Source organism: Taudactylus pleione, unplaced genomic scaffold (genome assembly GCF_031769625.1).
Source record: "Taudactylus pleione unplaced genomic scaffold, aTauple2 ptg000093l, whole genome shotgun sequence".
Taxonomy (NCBI): domain Eukaryota; kingdom Metazoa; phylum Chordata; class Amphibia; order Anura; family Myobatrachidae; genus Taudactylus; species Taudactylus pleione.
This window is the reverse complement of record NW_028284495.1, coordinates 1,641,678-1,665,823: the sequence shown is the minus strand read 5'-3', so window position 1 is coordinate 1,665,823 and position 24,146 is coordinate 1,641,678. Positions and strand designations below refer to the sequence as shown.

At 43.6% G+C, this 24,146-nt stretch overlaps 1 protein-coding gene across 6 annotated transcripts in view; it reads left to right on the top strand.

Moving 5' to 3' along the window:
• TGS1 (trimethylguanosine synthase 1) overlaps nucleotides 1-23,293 on the top strand; it is a 119,739-nt gene extending 96,446 nt beyond the window's left edge. For all 6 annotated transcript variants that reach the window (XM_088469534.1, XM_088469529.1, XM_088469528.1 and 3 more), the window contains one exon: nucleotides 22,370-23,293. In XM_088469534.1, the coding sequence (XP_088325660.1) occupies nucleotides 22,370-22,480 (111 nt within the window). In that variant the 3' untranslated portion in view covers nucleotides 22,481-23,293. The remainder of the gene's footprint in view (nucleotides 1-22,369) is intronic.
• Nucleotides 23,294-24,146: the final 853 nt, after the last annotated feature.

Below are 24,146 nucleotides of genomic sequence, written 5' to 3'. Positions count from 1 at the left end.
ACCCTCTTCAGTGTGTACATCCTCATCCTCACAAAGTATTAACTCGTCCCCACTTGAATCCACCACCACAGGTCCCTCTGTACCTTCTGGAGGCTGGTCTCCCTGGAAGAGCTGATAATTCATTTTGATGAACATCATCTTCTCCACATTCTGTGGAAGCAACCTCCTACGCCTTTCGCTGACAAGGTTCCCGGCTGCACTAAACACTCTTTCGGAGTACACACTGGAGGGGGGGCAACTCAGGTAAAATAGAGCCAGTTTGTACAGGGGCCTCCAAATTGCCTCTTTTTCCTGCCAGTACAGGTATGGACTGTCTGCCATGCCTACTTGGATGCTGTCACCGATGTAATCCTCCACCATTCTGTCAATGGTGACAGTATCATATGCAGTGACAGTAGACATGTCAGAAATTGTTGCCAGGTCCTTCAGTCCGGATCAGATGTCCAAACTTGGTCCTGCCTGCCCTGCATCACCGCCAGCGGGTTGCTTAGGATACCTAAGTTTTTTTTCCTGGCAGCCCCAGTTGCAGGAGAAAATGAAGAAGGAGCCGTTGACGTGTCACGTTCCGCTTCAGCTGACAGTGTGTTCACCAGCAGGTCTTTGCACCTCTGCAGGCTTGTGTCGGCCGGAAAGAGAGACACCACATAGGCTTTAAACCTAGGATCGAGCACGGTGGCCAAAACGTAGTGGTCTGATTTCAACAGATTGACCACCCTGGAATCCTGGCAAAGCGAATGAAGGGCTTCATCCACAAGTCCCACATGCCGAGCGGAATCGCTCCGTCTTAGCTCCTCCTTCACTTTCTCCAGCTGCTTCTGCAAAAGCCTGATGAGGGGAATGACCTGACTCAAGCTGGCAGTGTCTGAACTGACTTCACGTGTGGCAAGTTCGAAGGGCTGGAGAACCTTGCACAACACGGAAATCATTCTCCACTGCGCTTGAGTCAGGTGCATACCCCCTCCTTTGCCTATGTCATAGGTGGATGTATAGGCTTGTATGGCCTTTTGCTGCTCCTCCATCCTCTGAAGCATATAGAGGGTTGAGTTCCACCGCGTCACAACCTCTTGTTTCAGGTGATGGCGGGGCAGGTTCAAGAGTGTTTGCTGGTGCTCCAGTCTTCGGCACGCAGTCGCTGAATGGCGAAAGTGGCCAGAAATTTTTCGGGCCACCCAAAGCGTCTCCTGCACGCCCCTGTCGCTTTTCAGAAAATTCTGCACCACCAAGTTTATTGTGTGAGCAAAACATGGGACGTGCTGGAATTTGCCCAGATGTAATGCCCGCACAATATTGGTGGCGTTGTCAGATATCACAAATCCCCAGGAGAGTCTAAGTGGGGTAAGCCACTGGGCGATGATTTCCCTCAGTTTCTCTAAGAGGTTGTCGGCGGTGTGCCTCTTACTGAAACCGGTGATACACAGCGTAGCCTGCCTTGTAACGAGCTGGCGTTTCTGAGATGCTGCTACTGGTGACGCTGCTGCTGTTGCTGCGTAAGGTGATACATCTACCCAGTGGGCTGTCACAGTCATATAGTCCTTAGTCTGCCCTGTTCCACTTGTCCACATGTCCGTGGTTAAGTGGACATTGTGTACAACGGCATTTTTCAGGACACTGAGGACACTTTTTCTGACGTTTCTGTACAATCTCGGTATCGCCTGCCTAGTGAAGTGGAATCTAGACGGGATTTGGAACCGGGGACACACTACCTCCATCAATTGTCTAAATCCCACTGCACTAATGGCGGATACCGGACGCACGTCTAACACCAACATAGCAGTCAAGGCCTCAGTTATACGTTTTGCTTCAGGATGACTGCTGTCGTACTTCATCCTCCTCGCTAAGGACTGTTGGAGGGTCAATTGTTTAGTAAAAGTAGTGGTGTTCCTACTTCCTCTCTGGGATGATGAACGACTCCCAGCAGCAGCAACAGCAGCAGCGGCAGCAGTAGGCGTAGCAATGCAGGATCCTCCAGAGGAATCCCGGATAGGAGAGTCAGTCATGCCAGTGACATGGCCTGCAGGACTACTTCCGATCCTGACTAAGGAGGAAATTGACGAGGAGGGAGTTGACGGTGTGGTTTGCAGGCGCTTGGATACAACAGGACAACGGGATTTAGGTGTCCCTGGACTGCTTACGGTCTTAGCCAAAGTTTCTGAACTTGACAGTAACTTTTTATGAACGCGCTGCAGGTGCCGTATAAGGGAGGATGTTCCTAGGTGGTTGACGTCCCTACCCCTACTTATTTCACCTTTACATATGGTACATATGGCAAGACAGTTGTTGTCCGGATTTGGATAGAAATATTGCCAGACCAAAGAGGTGGAATGTTTGGTCTTCTGCCCAGGCATGACCGTGATGGGCTTTTTCATCCCACGGACAACAACTGTCTCCCCCGGAGCCTGATTTAAACAAACCACATCACCATCAGAATCCTCCTCGCCAACTTCCTCCTCAGCGCCAGCTACACCAGTATCCTCATCCTGTTGTACTTCAACAGTGACATCTTCAATTTGCATATCAGCAAGTAGACTGTGGGTGCTCCTTTCAGCACTTGCAGGGGGCGTGCAAATGGTGGAAAGAGCCACCTCTTCCCGTCCAGTGCTGGGAAGGTCAGGCATCGCAACCACCACCACACTTGGACTCTCCTTGGGGATTTGTGATATCTTCTTAGAAAGCACAGTTCTTCGCTGTGCTTTTGCCAGCTTAACTCCTTTTGATTTTTTTAGTGGGAGGAGGGCTTCCATCGTCATGTGAAGCTGAACCACTAGTCATGAACATACTAGGGATCGACCTTAGCCGTTCCTTGTCACTCCGTGTCGTAAATGGCATATTGGCAAGTTTACGTTTCTCTTCAGCTGATTTAAATGTCTTTTTCAAGGTCATTTTCCTGAACTTTGCCATTTGGGATTGTATGTGCCCTCTACTATGACATTGGGCATCGGCCTTGGCAGACGACGTTGATGGCATGTTATCGTCTATGTCATGACTAGTGGCAGCAGCTTCAGCACTAGGAGGAAGTGGTTCTTGATCTTTCTCTATTTTATTTTTATCGGAGAAAGTTTGGTCCTCCATTTATGTTATATCGATTTGATATATACGTGCGGCTAAACACAGAAAATAATTTTTTTTTTGGTTTGGACTGGAGTGTACTTTGTGGGTTACAGCACCCTTTAACGGTCAAGCCAGCCGGCCCTTTACTTATGACACAGGCGCACTCTTGGCACTACTTTGTTGATGCACGTGCGGCTACTGCACACACAATTCACAAACACAGAAAATAATTTTTTTTTGGTTTGGACTGGAGTGTACTTTCGGGGGTTACAGCACCCTTTAACGGTCAAGCCAGCCGGCCCTTTACTTATGACACAGGCGCACGCTTGGCACTACTTTGTTGATGCACGTGCGGCTACTGCGCACACAATTCACAAACACAGAAAATAATTTTTTTTTTGGTTTGGACTGGAGTGTACTTTGGGGGTTACAGCACCCTTTAATGGTCAAGCCAGCCGGCCCTTTACTTATGACACAGGCGCACGCTTGGCACTACTTTGTTGATGCACGTGCGGCTACTGCGCACACAATTCACAAACACAGAAAATATATTATTTTTTTAGCACTTGGGGGGAGCACCCCTGATGGACAGAGCACCCCCTGGACAACACTACAGCACTCCTTTAGGACTGGGACACTGCACAGGACTTTGGAGTGGACACAGCCCCTATGGAGAACTGACTGCACAACACAGTCCAGCCAGCCCCTATGGACTTTGAAGTAGTGGACACAGCCCCTATTAACAACAGCAGCACAGCACAACACAGCCAGCCCCTATGGACTTTGAAGTAGTGGACAACAGCTACACTACACTACACAGCCCTAACTCCCACCCTCCCTCTTCACTGTCCACAGCCGAGTGAGAAAATGGCGCCGACGCGGGTACCTTATATAGGATCCAAAACCCGCGAGACTCGGAAGGCGGGATGATGACGTTTTGCCTCGATTTCAGATCCGAGTCAGGTGGGAAAAGTCGAGCCTGACTCGGATCGGACTCGGATCGGGGGGGTTCGGATTTCAGAAATCCGAACCCGCTCACCCCTAATATATATATATATATATATATGTATATGTGTGTGTGATCTATATAATATATATATGTGTGTATTGTGATAACTTGGGGTAATTAGCGCGGTAGACTGGGGTCAGTGGTGCAGTGATAAGGTGCAGAATTAGAGGCCACACATAGTTTTCAAGTAAATAAATGATGCTTTTACTTCCAGCATGGAAAGTCAGGAAAGAAACAGAAAATAACAAACAACCTAGCCCTCTCTTAGGGCACTAGCTCACTTCTTGATCCCTCTATATCAAGGTGTGCAGCTAATCTGCCAATAAAGTCTCTCACAGTCTCTGTGCCTTCCCTGTATCCTCCAAGTATACAGTAGGCCCTAGCTTCCTCAGCCTGCAGCCCCGCTGCTTCAATGTCACACAGTCTGAGAGGTTTATGGCACCCCCCTTGCCTCCTGCAAGGTCCCAGACACAGGCCTCCTGGCCCCCAATGGCTCACTTTGCTTCACTGGGATCTCTGGCTGCCACAGTCTCACATAGACTGTTTCCAGCAGCAGCCTGACTGGTCTGCCTTCTCATCAGCCCACACCTGAGCTCTCTCCACAAGGCAGCAATTAGGCATCTTCCCACAATGCTTTACTACTCTGTGTGGGCGGATTTGTCCTGCCCAATACACAGCATCTGCTGCCCACCAGCGCCACCTCTGGTGATACTGCCACTGTATATGTGTGTATGTTTGTGTGTATGTGTGTATATATATGTATGTATATATATATATATATATATATATATATATATATATATATATATTATAAAATCCGGTGCATAAATATTGGGACATTGACAGACTTTTCATATTTTGGCCTCTATTCACCACCACAATGGCTTTGAAATGAAACAAACAAGATGTGCTTTAACTGCAGACTTTCTGATTTAATTTTAGGGTAATTACATCCAAATCAGGTCAACGGTGTAGGAATTACAACGATTTCTATATGTGCCTCCCACTTTTTAAGGGGCCAAAAGTAATGGGACAAACTAAACAATCCTAAATCTAACTTTCACTTTTTAATACTTTGTTGCAAATCCTTTGCAGGCAATTACAGCCTGAAGTCTGGAACGCATAGACATCACCAGACGCTGGGTTTCATCCCTGGTGATGCTCTGCCAGGTCTCTACTGCAAATGTCTTCAGTTCCTGCTTGTTCTTGGGGCATTTTCCCTTCAGTTTTGTCTTCATCAAGTGAAATGCATGATCAATCGGATTCAGGTCAGGGGATTGACTTGGCCATTGCATAACATTCCACTTTTTAGCCTAAAAAAAACTCTCTGGTTGCTTTTGCAGTATGCTTCGGGTCATTGTCCATCAGCACTGTGAAGCGCCGTCCAATGAGTTCTGAAGCATTTGACTGAATATGAGCATATAATATTGCCCGAAACACTTCAGAATTCATTCTGCTGCTTTTGTCAGCAGTCACATAATCAATAAATACAAGGGAACCAATTCCATTGGCAGCCATCCATGCCCACGCCATGACACTACCACCACCATGCTTCACTGATGAGGTGGTATGTTTTGGATCATGAGCAGTTCCTTTCCTTCTCCATACTCTTCTCTTCCCATCACTCTGGTACAAGTTGATCTTTGTCTCATCTGTCGATAGGATGTTGTTCCAGAACTGTAATGGCTTTTTTAGATGTTGTTTGGCAAACTCTAATCTGGTCTTCCTGTTTTTGTGGTTCACCAATGGTTTACATCTTGTGGTGAACCCTCTATATTCACTCTTGTGAAGTCTTCTCTTGATTGTTGACTTTGACACATATACACCTACCTCTTGGAGAGTGTTCTTGATTTGGCCAACTGTTGTGAAGGGGTTTTTCTTCACCAGGGAAATAATTCTTCTGTCATCCACCACAGTTGTTTTTCCGTGGTCTTCCGGGTCTTTTGGTGTTGCTGAGCTCTCTGGTGCGGTCTTTCTTTTTAAGAATGTTCCAAACAGTTGATTTGGCCACACCTAATGTTTTTGCTATCTCTGATGGGTTTGTTTTGATTTTTCAGACTAATGATGGCTTGCTTCACTGATAGTGACAGCTCTTTGGATCTCATATTGAGAGTCAACAGATGTAAATGCAAATGTCACACCTAGAATCAACTCCAGACCTTTTACCTGCTTAATTGATAATGAAATAACGAGGGAATAGCCCACACCTGTCCATGAAATAGCTTTTGAGTTGATAGTCCCATTACTTTTGGCCCCTTAAAAAGTGGGAGGCACATATAGAAACCGTTGTAATTCCTACACCGTTCACCTGATTTGGATGTAATTACCCTCAAATTAAATCTGAAAGTCTGCAGTTAAAGCACATCTTGTTTGTTTCATTTCAAAACCATTGTGGTGGTGAATAGAGGCCAAACTATGAAAATTCTGTCAATGTCCCAATATTTATGCACCTGACTGTATATATATGAGTGTGTGTTTTTTTTATATATATATATATTCTCAAAAAAATAAAGGGAATACTAAAATAACACATCCTAGATCTGAATGAATGAAATATTCTTATTAAATACTTTGTTCTTTACATAGTTGAATGTGCTGACACCAAAATCACACAAAAATTATGATTGGAAATCAAATTTATTAACCCATGGAGGTCTGGTTTTTGTCGCCACACTCAAAATTAAAGTGGAAAAACACACTACAGGCTGCTCCAACTTTGATGTAATGTCCTTAAAACAAGTCAAACTGAGGCTCAGTAGTGTGTGTGGCCTCCACGTGCCTGTATGACTTCCCTACAACGCCTGGGCATGCTCCTGATGAGGTGGCGGATGGACTCCTGAGGGATCTCCTCCCAGACCTGGACTAAAGCATCTGCCAGCTCCTGGACAGTCTGTGGTGCAACGTGGCGTTGGTGGATATAGCGAGACATGACGTCTTAGATGTGCTCAATTGGATTCAGCTCTGGGGAACGGGCGGGCCAGTCCATAGCGTCAATGCCTTCGTCTTGCAGGAACTGCTCAGACACTCGAGCCACATGAGGTCTAGCATTGTCTTGCATTAGGAGGAACCCAGGGCCAACCGCACCAATATATGGTCTCACAAGGGGTCTGAGGATCTCATCTCGGTACCTAATGGCAGTCAGGCTACCTCTAGTGAGCACATGGAGGGCTGTGCAGCCCCCCAAAGAAATGCCACCCACATCATTACTGACCCACTGCCAAATCGGTCATGCTGGAGGATGTTGCAGGCAGCAGAACGTTCTCCTTGACGTCTCCAGACTCTGTCACGTTTGTCACATGTGCTCGGTGTGAACCGGCTTTCATCTGTGAAGAGCACAGGGCGCCAGTGGCGAATTTGCCTATCTTGGTGTTCTCTGGCAAATGGCAAACGTCCTGCACGGTGTTGGGCTGTAAGCACAACCCCCACCTGTGGACGTTGGACCCTCATACCACCCTCATGGACTCTGTTTCTGACTGTTTGAGCAGACACATGCACATTTGTGGCCTGCTGGAGGTCATTTTGCAGGGCTCTGGCAGTGCTCCTCCTGTTTCTCCTTGCACAAAGGCGGAGGTAGCGGTCCTGCTGCTGGGTTGTTGCCCTCCTAGGGCCGCCTCCACGTCTCCTGATGTACTGGTCTGTCTCTTGGTAGCGCCTCCATTCTCTGGACACTACGCTGACAGACAAAGCAAACCTTCTTGCCACAGCTCCCATTGATGTGCCATCCTGAATGAGTTGCACTACCTGAGCCACTTGCGTGGGTTGTAGACTCCGTTTCATGCTACCACTAGAGTGAAAGCACCGCCAGCATTCAAAAGTGACCAAAACATCAGCCAAAAAGCATAGGAACTGAGAAGTGGTCTGTGGTCACCACCTGCAGAACCACTCCTTTATTGGGGGTGTCTTGCTAATTGACTATAATTTCCACCTGTTGTCTATTCCATTTGCAGAACAGCATGTGAAATTGATTGTCAATCAATGTTGCTTCCTAAGTGGACAGTTTGATTTCACAGAAGTGTGAATGACTTGGAGTTAAGGCCCCCATACATCAGAGATTGATTGCAGCAATCGTGCAATTTGCAATCGATTGTGTATAAAAATCTTTCCCTTTTTCAATCGATTGCAAATTGCACGATTGCTGCAATCCATCTCTGATGTATGGGGGCCTTTACATTGTGTTGTTCAAGTGTTCCCTGTATTTTTTTGAGCTGTGTATGTATGTATGTATGTGTATATATGTATGTGTATATATATGTGTGTGTATATGTATATATATATATGTGTGTGTATATGTATGTATATATATATGTGTGTGTGTATATATGTATGTATGTATGTATATGTGTGTATATATATATATATATATTAGGGATGTGCAGGCTCGGATAGGTTCGAGTTTGCACGTGGAGTTCGGATTTTTCCCTCCAAAAAAACGGAACTCAGAACGAGGCAAAACGTCATCTTACATGGACGAACATCATCATTCCTGGTCTTTTGTCCAGGAATGATGATGTTCGTCCATGTAAGATGACGTTTTGCCTCGTTCTGAGTTCCGTTTTTTTGGAGGGAAAAATCCGAACTCCACGTGCAAACTCGAACCTATCCGAGCCTGCACATCCCTAATATATATACACACACACACACACGCTGTGTCTCCCATAACCAAAATGCTTGGGACCAAGGGTATTTTGGATATCGGAATATTTCGTATTTTGGAATAATTGCATACCATTTTGAAATGTCTTAGGAATAGGGCCCAAATCTAAACACAGAATGCATTTATGGTTCATATACACATCCTGAAGGTTATTTTATACAATATTTTCAATAATTTTGTGGCTCAAACAAATTTTGTGTAGATACATGAAATTCATTTATATGTCATATACACCTTATACACACAGCCTATAGGTAATTTTATACTTTATTTTTAATAATTTTGTGCCTTAAACAAAGTTTGTGTACATTGAACCATCAAAAATCAAAGGTTTCACTATTTCAGGCATGCTAAAAATATTCCGTATTTCGGAATATTTGGATATGGGAGACTCAACCTATGTGTGTGTGTGTGTATATATATATATATATATGTATATATATATATATATATATATAAATAAAAATGTGTGTGAAGAGGAAGTTTAGAAAGGGAACCATGTTTATAACACTAAGTAGCTCAACTTTTCAACAACTTTGCTGACACTTTCTGTGGCTGATGTTTCCTTTTCTAATTTTCTTAAGTGAGAATGATTTTTCTGGTTTTGTAATGTGCCGCACAGTAGCACTTGGTAAAAATATCAGCCCACCAATTTTAACAGCCACAGATGAGGAGTCTCAAACAGAGGACTTAGGCCCTCATTCAGAGCCGTACGCTCTGAGCAGAGCGCACGCTCTGAATGAGGGCCGGGCTCCATTTTCATGGAGCGTCCTCCTGGACGCTCGTATAGCTGTGGGTCACCACCCACAGCATATACGAGCGTGCTTTTTGATGGCCGCGATGGTCGAGACCATCGCGACCATCGAAATTGCGAGCCGGAGCCTGCGGTTGAGGTTTTCAACCGCAAGCTCCGGAGTGATTTTGGCTCTATCAGAGCCAAAATCACTCCCACTGACATCACTAGTGATGTCAGTGGGCCGGCTTCTGACGGGAGGCGTTCCCGTGGGAACGCCCCCGTCAGGGAGGCACGCCCCCGGCACGCCCACCAAAGGGGGCGTGCTGTCAATCAACATTGACAGCACGCCCCCTTTGATCGGACACAACGAGCGAAGGACTTTCCTTCGCTCGTCGCGTCTGGCGCATGCGCACGACGGAGCTCCCTCCGTCGTGCGCATGCTCAGTGCATAACATCGACCCATTTGCGAGCGGACAGCCGCTCGCGAGTGGGTCTGAATCAGGCCCTTAATGTACCTCAGTCTAAATCAGGGGTGGGCAATAAGCAATCAACAGCATCTGGAGGGCCGCTCATTGCCCACCCCTAGTCTAAATAATATATTTATAGTAAAATTACAAAACACATGTAAATACAAATGAGCAGAATTGTAGTTTTATGAACTAAGGGCCTGATTCAGAGACAGACGCTCTGAACGAGCGCTCGCTCTGAATCGGGGCGTGTTTTTTTTTTTTAAATTTTTTTTATTTTTTATTGTTCGGCCTTCTGGCCGCTCGCATAGCTGTGGGTGACCACCCACAGCTATTGTGAGCGGCCAGGTTGATGGTCGCGATGTTCAAGACCATCGGGCTTGCGACGAGACCCTTGTGGTAGGGTCTCATGGCCGCAAGCCCCAGAGAGCTTCTGGCTCTAATAGAGCCGGAAGCTCTCCCACTGACATCACTGGTGATGTCAGTGGGGCCGCCCCCAAATGGCAGGCGTTCCTTCGGGAACGCCTCCGTTTGGCCAGCCACCCCCCCCCCCCCCCCTGCCCGTCTACCAAACGCGGCAAGCTGTCAATCACCATCGACAGCTTGCCCCCTTTGGTGCGAGACCCGGAGTGCTTGCGACCGGGTCTGAATCAGGCCCTAAGTCTACTACAGCATTATGGCAGTTTTCTCGCTGCACAATAAACCTTACTCTAAGCTATCTACACAACCCACGTAGCAGCTAAAATAGCTGGAAATAATGGACAAACACTTCAAGATTGCTCAATTTAGATCGATGTACATAGTTGCCATTGGAATCATTTTTACATATCTAGGCCTACTTAAAATTTAAATATGTATATTTAAAGAACCTTGTTTTTATGGAAGATTTATAAGCCTTATGACACTTCAGACACAGTATACTTTTTTTATGTATTTTTTTTTTTTTATCTTCACATTAATTTATTTTTCAGATGCTTTTTTTTTCTTATTGGGGTCTTACATCCAACAAAATGGGGATAAACAGAGGGCCTGGTTCAGCTGATGTTTATGCAGTTGAGCGATTATTGGTGGTCTGTGTAAGCGCCTGAGCCGCACTGCACTTGAGTCAAGTTTCATTACCGTTGTCGCTCGCAGAGAGGAATTATTTGCAAAGTGATTAACTTGCCGGGATCGTTGGTGGTTGGCAACGTGGGGTGGCGACTCAACACAGGCATGTCGCAAGCCTTGTTTTTGCCTGCGACTGCGATCCCGTACTTAGTCAAAATGACTCCTGTGTCTCCATTCCCGTGCTTTGGTTTGACCATAAGGCCAATTATCGACTGATCTGCATCCAATTCTGCATCTTTGTACGCAGTTATTTGGATTTGCAAAGCTGCAGCTGGGCGTCTCAATGCAAATATCACAGTAGTCAGAATGGGTATTTCTCATTTCTCTGGGTGTAGCTTCATGTGACTTGGGGGAGAAAGTTACCCATCTGTGCCTTGTGGCAAAGGGGAATCTGAAGGTTCCATTTTCCCACTATTGGACCTTATGGCTTTGGGCCCTTCTTGAGAGGCTTTAGAGACCCACAGCCCTAACACAGTTTTCCATTACAGAAGAACACTCTTTAGACTTCAATTAAAAAACAAACAATTGCCAAAATGAGTTATGCTTGTCTAAATTCTACTGTTCTAACCTCCACCTGTTAAAATCCTTGGTACATTTCAAAGCTTCTATTCTTCCCCCCTTATTCCTTGTCTGCTTCAAATCATTCATATTGCAGTTGTTTAGCCTGCACTGCTAAGTTTTATGATGTGGACCAGGCATCAATTTAGTAGAATTTCATTGCATCATTTCTTGTTTATGGCCTTCTAGGTGTGGTATCGCCATTGCCACCTATTTCTGCTACTAGTCCCTCTTCCTATTCAACTTGGCATCAAAAGTACCTTCCTCATATCTTTGCCGCATTGTCTGCCTACTTTTAATTCTTCTGAAATAGTGACTTCTTGTTCCCTTTTCTTGCAAGTAGTTGCTATTTTTCTGTCCTCCATTTACATAACTTTGAGTCCTCTGTAAATAGGCATACTTTCCCTTCACCACCATTAGTAATATCACTAATAAAACATATTAAAGTGGATCAGACTGAGGGCCTGATTTAGAGATGTACGCTAACCCGATGGTTTGCGTATATCTCCAAAACTGCAGCATGACCTGCTCCGACTGAGGGGCATGGCTGCCCACCTTTCCTGGAAACGGGGGCGTGTGTGCGGCTCTGCAATTCCATCCATCTCTGAATCGGTCCTTGAGTACAATCACTCATCAGCATGTATTCCCTTTGATTGATTAATCTTTGTATATAATTCAACCTATATCTTTGAAACCACACATTGCAAAATCTTGAACATCTACAGCTAAATTTTGTTCCATTAGCCTATTCACCACTCAAACAACAATGACGCGCTCTTCCCCCAGCAAATCCATGCAACATGGAATCTTGTAACTTGCATAATTTTATATACTCTGACATTATTTCTTGCAGCAGCATTTGCAATAAGTCAGCCACTAATGATATTGGGCTTGCTGATTTGTAGTTGCTATCCTCTTCTCCTTCCATTTTTCTAAAGCTGTGTTACACTTGCTATTTTCCAGTCATTTACAGCTACTCCCATTCATAGTAAAGCTGCATACACACACAACGATTTTGTTACCAACGATTTTATGAACGATTTTCTGTCAGATTGTCAGATTTTTTTAAAGTGTAATGAACGATTTTTTGAACTACAAACGATTTTTGTAACTTCCTTTAATGAAAAATCGTTCAGTTGGTCAGTAAATCGTTCAGCTGGAATGAACTGGGAACGCGCATGAACGATAATCGTTCATCGTTGGCACTCAGAAACTGAACGATTTTTTCAATGATAATGACGTCGTTATAGTTAAATCGTTCAAAAATCGTTACGTGTATATGCAACTTAACTGTTTGAATAATCAATTTAATGGCAGAAGCACTGTTTTTCTATTGTAGGATATAGAGTCAGATTTCCCTGATGGACTCACATCTAGGTAGTTTGTATCAATATTCATTTTACTTACAGAAAATCTTTGTACTGTAAATCCTGAGTATACAAATACTTATTTAGGTTCTGTTATAGCCTTGTTTCCCTCCATAAGGCTTTCCTCTTTCATCCTATCTGGGGGACACTGCAGACTGTGGGTTTATAAGAGAAACTGAGGACTAGGCATTATAGTTAATACTTTTGAAACTGAAACTCACCTCTCACTCCACTTCCCCCTCTAAGCCCTAAGTTTTTTTATTTAGTGCCTGCAGGAGAAGCACCAAAATATGGAGCTAGGAGTGTTTTTTTTTATTGGCAGAGTTTGGTTAAAGTGCATAGCAGGTGTGCATATGGAGGTGAATCCACGCAGCAATTGGCTTAACCAGGATGTTGGTTTATTAATCAGGTAGAAATACAAGTGGCTGTAGGCACAGAGCTAAACGGGTACAGGTTAACTGAATACCAGACACAGCGTGGAGCAATTGGATATGCTAGGCATTGTAGTGCACCAGATGGTTATGACACATACACTCTTCAGCGAGGTAGCGGTATGCTTCTTATTGATTCCTACCTATCTATACGCTCTAAATGTCGCTATTTAGCGTTATAAGTCGCACAAAAAATAATTGCTTTCCAGACTATGATTGTGGTTCCAAAGCACAAAAAGATATTATTCACCAAAAAGCAGATAGTTACACGCTGTGATCTAAATAGAATTAGCGAAAACAAATTATACAATAACAAGGTACAGTTGAATACATACGCATGCGCTCAGGATCCAGATTTCCGGCATCAAAGGTGAAGCCTCCATCATTAGCAAGAAAACGATTACTAACTCACAGATTCAGAGAGCTTGCATATATACCCTTACAAAGATAGACAATACAATAAAACTAGTTGGCATAATCCCATTGGTTCTTCTTCCTAGTTCTTGTGTTACGATGTAAGTCATAGGTCAGTTTGTATTGTAATAGTTCAGCCTCCAACAGCTTCTTTGTGTCCATTTTCCCGCCGAGGAACAAGTCTAAATTGGCTAATTACATTTACAGAGAACATTTCAATGCCTCTCTCTCTATGATCCATAATTTGCAGAAGCATGTTGCGATTTCCTCGCCGATGGAACCGGAAATCTGCAAATAAGCAGACCGTGTTTGGTGCCATTCTGAAGCACTGTTTATCATGTACTAAACCTGAGATCATAAATACAGTCGCTTTATTACCTAATTAATAATGAATAAAACCTTGGATATTAACCTTAATGCTAGGGAACCTTCCTATGTAAATGTGCAATGTATAAGTGTAAGGATATTAAGAAAAGACGCTAGTTAGCGTTGTGCGACTACGTGTTTGTGGAATACACCGTGGTACGTGTTTTGCAGGGTTGTTCATATTATGTTTTAGTAAATGTATGTATTTATATAATGAGGACTTTTAACATTGTTTTATTGCGTGGGAATCGCACAACGCTAAATAATAGCATCGTCGTATGTACTGATATTGTGGGATTCGCTAAAATGGCATTGTGCGGCCATTCGCAAAATGGCATTGTGCGGCCATTCACAAAATGGTGTCTTGTTGCCATTCGCAAAATGGCGTCGTGTAGATTTTAATTTTTAACAGATTCTGTCTCAACCAATTGTCCACCTTCGACATCCTCTAGGTAAGTGGTGATGACACAGTGTAACAGAACCTGTGGGGACCTTGTATGGCTCTGTAACGCTGGAGTGTCTCAGGGCATGTACTCTCATACAGGATGTCACTGGAGAAAGATGCGCAGTAGTGCATGTCAGAGTTCAGACATCCGGAGAGAGCCACGCCATGTCAAAGTACCCTTTGGATCAGAGGCTAGGAAGAGTGCTTCTCTGACATGTTTTACTTTCTAGTATTCATTTTTATTCTGTAAGTTGCCTGTATCGTCTGTCTTCCTAGCCGCAGCCTGCTCCTAGCCCCAGATTACGGAAGTAGAGTAGCTTATTAAGAGACCGGTGTCTTCTCATCAGGATCCTGTTCGTGCTACAGCCTACAAAGGTAGCACTGGGTGGGCAGGAGAAGGGAGTGGGGGCAGCCTGTATCTGCCACCCTAGTTCCAACAGAGGAACACCAGGCACCTGTGGGTCCTCCGGGATTTTAACTTTGTCCACAGGAGGTCCCCCTTCATTAGATGCACCTAAAGCGCTGCACCCAGGTTCTTATTTATACATATGTGTCCTTTTATTAAGCCTGTAAATGGCTCATCTCAACACCCATTAATTTATATAACATGTCTACAATTGGGATGTTCTAACCCATCCCAGTACATATTACAAAATGTGGTGCACTTTTACCCCTTATCTGGGGGCTGGGGGTATAGGCATCTGGTATGAAAATATATATACACAACCCAACTTGGTGGTCGGTTGTGTTTTTCCTTTCTGCACTCTTCTAAGGCAGCACTTTTGTGTCATAACCCTATTCGGCAGTAAGGTCCAGTGCTGGGTTTTCCACCGTAGTCTCCTAGTCCAGTGGTTCCCAAACTCTGTCCACAAGGCAAGTGAAATGGGGGGAGGGGCAAGTAAGGTGCGCTCTGCCTTGGTGTTATGGTATGGTTGATGGATGTGGTGAAGGGTGAAGTGAAAAGGGAGGAGATGAGAATGTGGGGGGGGGGGGAGGGGAGGAGATGTAAAATGTATGGATGGATGAAATGAAAAAAGCCAGGCAGAAAGGGTTGGGGGCCAAATCTTTAATTGGAGAAGTCACACAAGGCACCCTAACAGTTTAGGTTTTAAGGATATCCGTGCTTGACCACAGGTGACTTAATTAGTACCTCAGTCAATTTAATCTAACCACTTGTGCTCAACCATAGATCTCTAAAACTTGAACTGTTGGGATGCCTTGAGGACTGTGTTTGGGAAACTGGCAGTTGGCAGGCTAGAAAGCGCTCTCTGCTAGTTACACGCTGGACTGTCAGTTCCAGGGATAGGGGACTTGACTGCCAGTCTGGACATTAGCCGAAAGTGCTTCCAATGGGAAGCCACTTCTGCATTGTGTACGCCAGCGCTACCTGGCTTCTAGGGACTGCAGTCAGGTTTTGTGTGTATTCGAGTTTTACCCTACCTTCACGTTCCCTGTTAGACTGTTTGTGCATGTGAAATGGATGCACCCAACTGCCCCCCTCACTACATAATGTAGTTGTCACCACTAGTGACACCGAGTTTGGATCTGGTGGACATAGTATTCCATTTCATATGGAACTCCGGATGCTCTACTCCTTTTCTTGAGCATATGGGCATTCATTTTGTTCTGGATTCTACTCAATACTGTTTGTTTATAACATATAATACAACATCTTATGAGACTGGACTGTCTCTATTTTAATAATTATTTTTGTATGCAGGTATAAATTATACCACCTAACTGCATGAATCCAGATGGGCAGATGTAAGACAAGACAGCAAGTACTCAGTCATCTGGTTGGAGGACCTTCCAGGCCTGACACATCAATAGTCTGTCCAAGTAGGGAACCTGCACAGGCAGTCTATGGGGTTGTCTGCTCCTCCTTGACTTTACCTAACTTACATATTTTGCCATCAATACAGTGTCAGTCCTTCTCAGGTCTAACACCTTTTATTGTGTCTTGTGTGACATCTCCTGTCTTTATACTAAATCACACTCATTGATGATCACAGGGACCCAAGTTCTTACCCACAGAACCACATCAGATTAATTAAATTTCCCCATACTACCTCTTCTTTCATTGCTGGTTTAGTGATGTTACTTTTACAGCTTGGTACTATTCCTTCTCCTGTCCTAGGAGTTTGTAGGTCACCCCAGGACAAATAACATTTCTCTTTGAATACATTTCCTTAAAGCTAAAAACACATTATTTCTATTTTCTTGTATTAAAGTAGGGAGTTTGTTGTTGGTTGTTGTTTGTTTTTGTTTATTTTAAGTGTAAGAGACACTGTACTATCTGGTTTGTCTTCTCTTTTATGCCTTCAATTGCAGTGTGTCCTAGTCATGACACCATAATAGCCACAATATCTAGATTCTAGATGATCCATTTCCATCATGGACATTTGTACTCATTGCATGAATATTTTCATATCTGCTTATCCTAAGCCTTCCTTTTGTCTGTTTTATTGACCATATTGTGTCTACATTGCTTTTTATTTTCCTGGTTACCTGTTGTTTTGCCCTATTCCTTTATGCAGTGGGAAACTGCTTTTATTTTATTTATTTTTTCCTAATTTTACTGTACATCTCAGCTAATTGCTAATGAAGCCTATAAGCCAGGGGTTCTCAAACCTAATTTTTAAGTACCATCAGCAGGTCATGTTTTGAGGATAATCATGCACAGCTGAGTTCATATATTTTACCTTACAGAAATCCTCAAAAAATGACCTGTTAGTGGTAGTTGTGAACCCCTGCTCTAAAGTGTTCTGGATGATTCCTTCTGTACTTTAGTTTCATCATGCCTATTCATTTCATTTGTCCCCTGGTGAGTAATGATATCTACCTCCTTCTCTTGCTTCTTTAACAATGTTGGTAATGTGCCTGTGTTCCCTCGTAGCTGTGGCTCTGGGACGGCATTTTACCCCTGGTTCCCTTCACGGTATGTAGTCATTATGTCAACATTCAGAATGTCTACATGGTTAAAATGTTGACAGTACACTGTAAAAACGCTATATCGGATTACCGACTGTCGACATGTCATACCACACCCTCTTCACTGCCGACTCCAAAATCTACGTCAATAGAATTTTCTTACTTTGCTGAAATTACATTTGTTTTACTTCATGTTCTTCTACTACCAGAAGTCCCTTTTTTCTCTTGTTCAAATTTACTTTCAGGTTATTGATGAATGATTCACTGCTTTGCAATAAAATCATGTCTGACTAGGAGAGCCAATCTGTTACAAAATAGATTTATAAAATCTTCTGACGATTTCTGTAAAGTTTCAAGGTTGCAGCGATCAACAGATACCCACTGGTGAAAGGTGACCTCTTCTATGAGGTTTTCTTCAAAAGCCTCTTCTAGAATACTGCGTGTCCCAGCATCTCCAGCAGTGTTTTATAGGTGTTCAGTTCACTATAATTTTAGTTGTTCCATCATATAATTGGATTCAAAAGTTGGCCCTGATTTTTTTTCAAACTTAGGGCCTGATTCAGACCCACTCGCGAGCGGCTGTCCGCTCGCAAGTGGGTCGATGTTCTGGACTGAGCATGCGCACGACGGAGGGAGCTCCGTCGTGCGCATGCACCAGACGCGACGAGCGACGGAAAGTCCTTCGCTCGTTGTGTCTGATCAAAGGGGGCGTGCTGTCGATGTTGATTGACAGCACGCCCCCTTTGGTAGGCGTGCCGGGGGCGTGCCTCCCTGACCCACAGCTATACGAGCGTCCAGGAGGACGCTCCATTTTCATGGAGGCCGGCCCTCATTCAGAGCGTGCGCTCTGCTCAGAGCGTACGGCTCTGAATGAGGGCCTTAGTGCCTTCTCTTGTTTAAAAATATTTTTATGAACCCATTATCCTCCCACTTTTAAAATTTTGACAAACATGTAACATTAGTATAGACTATATCCAGAATTTTTTTTGAACTTTTTTGTCAACGCACTTTATAAGATAATCATGTTTTTCCTCACAAAGCCTAGTGTGTTGTATATCATAGGAAAGGGCATAAACCACATAATAAAATGACACCAATACTCTAGCTTAATTAGGAGAGCTACTATAGCTATTTGAAAATATATTCTGGTTGTGCGTTTTTGACAGATTTTTGAAAACTTTACGTAGCCATATTTTGGAAACGCATGATATATTTAAATAAAATTTAGTATTTTTCTTAAACTACATATATACTCTCTATATACCAAATTTGTTACAATTTTACTTCACCAGCTCAGATTTTATTCAAAGTGTGTTGATTTGGCACAGAATGGCCCGCAAGCTTTTGCCCTTTAACTCTTTTTGTAGTGTTTACAGTAGTCTAGTCAAAATGTTTTCTGGGTACCCTCAGGGACGGCGCCACCTGCAGTTAGCTGCTGAGGGGCGCCAGCCCCCGAAGGGTGCCGCCAATAAATGTGCCCGCTGTGATAATGCTGCAGCGGTGGCTGCAGTGCTGGGCCAGCCACCCACAGCCACCTCTGTCAGTCACTGAGACAGTGTGCACCAGCAGTGCTGCACACCGGTCTCCTCACTGCCTGCAGCGGCTGCCTGGCTTGCCTGGGCTGCCTGACATTGCGCTGCCACTGACATGCGTTTGCTTTCACTTGTTGTTTACAAATGAATGAATCACCCCCTAGCCGCCTCCTATTCTTCTTATGCTTCTCTTCCTCTCAGATAGGAGGAGCAGGGATGCTGCCCAGGCTGAGAGCCTGAGAACTTAAGACTGGTACATACTAGATGATAGGTCACTCCGATCCGCTGGATCAGACAACATATCTGGCACATGGTCTAGTGTGTACCCGCTATGTCACTGACTATACGCGCTCCCGTGCATCAGCGACATCCTAGGTTGGCCCTGCATGCAGGTCCGACGAGCGGTATCGTTAGTGGGGGCTGCCGAACGCAGCATGGCTCTCTCCGTCGCTGCTGGCACCGGCAAGTGTGTATGCACTTGTTGAGGCCGGGTCCCGTTGCTCACGAGGTAAGTGTTGTGGCGCTGCTGTAGACCGTATCTAATAATAAAAAAATATATATATATATATATATATATATATATATATATTATCTCAAATGTATGTTGTGTATGTGCGTCAGTAAGTGTAATGGCCCTGTAGACTGTATATTGTCTACAGCACCATTACAATTACTGACACACAACACACATGGGGGAGAGCAATAGACTGAAGTTCTGCCTAGGGTGCCGGGAAACTTTGCACCAGCCCTGGGTATCCTCAAATTCCTTTATGACCCAAGGGATAAGAAAAAAAATGTTTTTACAGATTGGGCAGAATCTACACTACACAACATTGTACTAGATGGTGTCAGTGTTTGTATCACAGGTTCTGTTTTTCCAACTCACCTGGATCTCTTTACAACTCCTAACATACATGTATGTGCTTGCTAGCATACTCATTAACCCTCAGTAGTAGGTTACCATTTCTGAGGGGATGCATCTGTTACTGATTGCTTTGTATACTTTCTCTACAACAATGCAATCAATGGTTTGGTGAATTCATACCTGGAGCACGACCAGTGATGTCACAGGAGCTCAAATGACTGCAGTCTCCATTTTTAATAGATGGTCCATTAATGCACTAGTTTTGCATATTACTTTGAAGTTTTCTGTGTGATGGTTACATAGATTTTGTTCTTAATATGTGTTTCTGATATATGAGAGTAACATTTAGAAATATGAATGGATGAAAAGCGGATATTAATGTTCCTGTTGCTGCAATCTGCTAATCTGGCATTATTACTTTTTTTATTGGGCTATGAAAGTATAGCTGCAGATTAGTGCTTTAGGGTTTTTTTTTTTTTGTTTTAAGTGTAAATTTTAGAAACATGTTTGTTTTAAAGTGATCTTGACAGTAATTGTGAAACGGAGCCCAGACAAAGTGCTCCACGCGGAATCTGTATGAAATACCGACAGTCGAGATCCTGGCAGTCAGAATCCCGACACCGGGATCCCGACAGGGTTAACATAACCCTCTTCCTCTCCATCCCCTAAACCTCCCCCTTAGTGCCTGAACCTAACCCACCCTCCCCCTAGTGCCTAACCCTAGCCCTCCCCCCAACCCTATTACTTACCTTCGGCAACCTGGCGGTCGGGATGTCGGCGCCGGGATTCTGATTGGCATCGGTATTCTGGCTCCGGTAATATAAGCGTTGACATGCTGAACGCATACCCTCCACACAGGTACAGTGAAGTGGATTGATACACTGGTCAGGGATGCTATTATAATTTAGTATAGTGTTCTATACATGTGGGATGTGTGTTAAATTGGATACATTAAGCGATGGAGAGAACCGTTCCTCACTCCCACTTTTGTTTTTGTTTGAAACTATACTTTGTGTCAGGCTATACTGCGTTACCAAGGCAGCATGATTAAGGTATTATTGCTTAAAGAAAAACCAAACTGGATAAAGTTGCTAAAACGTTGATGTATTTTGCAGGGCCAGCAACAAATATTTTGGGGCCCGGTACACTGATACCTCTAGGTGGCCCCTCCTCTACGCGGACAAAAGTGTATGATTAGGGGAGGGGGAGGTAAGGTATGGGGCGGGATAAGGTGCAGGCTCTGCATCTAAATAGGGTCAAGTCAATGGATGAAGTTGCACAATAGAGATGCTGTAGTGGTCTTAAATTGCTGTAGTGTCAATAATCCTTGAAGGTGAGTATTGTAGTGTCTGCCGGCTTTGGAGTTGATATACCTGGTAGACTCTATCCCCAGATGACAATGCTAATGTGGATGTTTGTTAGCGTGTGACCGCAGAGCCTCTGTGGTCACACTCTAACATACATCCACATAGACACTGCCATCTGGGCACCGAGTCCTTCTGCTGCTTTTAGGTGGACATAGGGCTAGGGATGGCCATCGACCATCGATGATTCATAATCATTGATGGTTTATGGCTGATGTCCAATGCTTTTACCATTAATGGGGGAGAACCAGATGGTTTCCCGCCATCGATGGCAGAGCATAACCAAATGTTTGTTTTTTACAAGGTGCCGGGACATGGAGCATAGCTCAGACATCCGCGAAGTCCCGCTCCCTGGTTCTGATTGCCCACGGGCCAGTTAGTCAAATAAGTCAATAACCATCGGTTTGTGAAACCATCGATTGTCAGCCATTGCACAGTTTGTTGCCATCAATGCTATATTGCCATCGATGGTAACTACACCAATGGCCATCCCTATGTGAGGCTGCAGGAAAGGAGGCAGGGACAGAAGTGCCACACAGCGTTATGCTTAATGGCGCCGCCACGTCATCTAGTCAGTCATTAGTTACTATGGCATGCAATAGGTGACAAGGGTAGCCGGGGAGGGGTCACCGGGAGAGTTCCCCTGGCTGGTGGCCCTATAGCTCAGTTTTGAGCCCTTGTCCCTCGGACCCCGGGACTGGGGTACCCTATGTACCCTTTTGTTGCTGGGCCTGAAGGTATGGTAATCCCTGATCCAGAATCCCATTATCAATAAATTTGCTTATAACAAAAAGCATCAAAAGTAGATTATTTGTTCAGTTTTGTGATGGTGCTATACAGTTTCTACGATGCGTTCTGCTAAACCATTTTCTGCACTGGGGAATAACAGGGTTTAATTTTTGGTAGATTGTTCCTAATTACAGAAATTAATCTATTGCCTGGAAAACCCAAAGCTTCCTGCATATTACATCTGTAAGTTGCACATGCTACACACACCCTTATATATTTATTTATTTTTTACCATGTAACCATATATTTTCTTATGTATTTTATTTTATTTATTTTTTTTATTAAGGTGGCATCTCTTGCTGGCCCTGGCGGGCAAGTTGAAATAGAGCAGAATTTCCTGAACAAGAAATTGAAAACGATGACTGTCTATTTTGGAGACCTAATCCGAAAACCGTAGTGGCGGGACTTGTTCATGGCGGAATCAACATTTACGATATATATTTGTAGCACAATCTTTTTTTAACAATGTTCTATGCTGTGATAGTTATTCCTTGGAGGACCAAACTGACCACATTTTAGGCAAAGAGACACAATGTCATTGGGATTTCCTCAAAACCAAGTTTCTGTTCCAAAATTGTACAAATTCCATGGTGTTCATATTCTAATTTAAAGAATACTGTCACCCTAATACACTTTTAATATAATTGGCAATATATACAAGCATTACATTGTGCTGTTTATTAGAAGTATTGCAGCTTTCAATATATTTATCGCTTTAGAAGATTTGTTTAGTGAATAGTTTTAGTTCTAGACTAAACCATGTTGCCAACAGTGACACATACTGTATACAGGGTTTAAAGGACTTGTACAGAGAATCACACAATAATGTGTAATAATTTTTCAAAGAAATTAAATGGCAAAATTTTAAATTTATTTTTACAGATATATGAAAAGCTGTATTTTGGAGGAGTCTTTTCTTTTGTGTTTTTTTCAATAGTGAACCAGGTGAGAAAATACCCCATTGCTGCACAGGGAAAACAGGAGCATTAAATCGTCTAAATTTCAGCAGGTTAACATGTTAGGGCCTTTGTTTATGCTGTATATTTTGTTACCAGTGTAGTTTTGGACAGGATGCCCATGTTGATGACTCATTGTTACAGGATGGACAGATCTTTCAACCGCAGTCTCATGGTTTATAAAATGTTGTTCGTTTTTTACTGTTTTACTTGTGTAGTAAGTGATATATTAAGTAATAAAATCATTATATTGACTTCTGTTGATATATTTTGTTAGGTTTATAGCATTGCCACAAATTCCATGCTTGATAGAATACTCTTTTTGTTAGGAAACCTTCTTTTAAATAGTAGTGATGCATTAATTACATTTCAAACCTCCTAGTGTTAATAAATAAATAAAATTATATATAATTATATACACACACACACACAAATAGACTTTGGGCTAGGAACATTGAAGCTGGTAAAACATGACATATACAGTGGAAAAGATTCAGATAAGCAATAATTTTAAGTTGGAAAAATTGATGTGATTCATTGTAGGTCTGAACTAGCAGGGGTCTAACAAGAGGAGCAGCTGATTTGCTGAAAATATATCAACTTCCACAAACGAGGACAATTTTAATGCAGGATAATGGTAGGTAGTTTCACCCACTGTGATGTCTTGGAAATGCCCATACCTACATTAGTTGTAATCGGACATCTCGTGAGTCAGTTTAAACACCAGCTAGGCTGGTCCTGGTACGGTGAAGTGAATTATCAGAATTTGAATGGGGCATGACAGCGCGTGCCGAACAGATAGGACATTCCATTTCCGAAGTTGCACCAATATTCGACATTCCTCGATCTATGGTGTCGCGTATATATCAGGAATACTTCATGGATGGCATTACCAGCCACCGTGGACATTGCAGTAGCCGACCACAAATCGTCCGTGGTTACAGACAAGCGATCCTAGTTCAAATCACATTCAATGCAGAAGGTACCAGACACATATGCAGCAGGTAATTGCAGTGTTCTTTAGCTTGCATTGGATATGGGAGCAGAAGACACCAGACACAGAACCTCACCTGGGCTCGTGATGTTGCTAATTGGACCCTGGAGGAC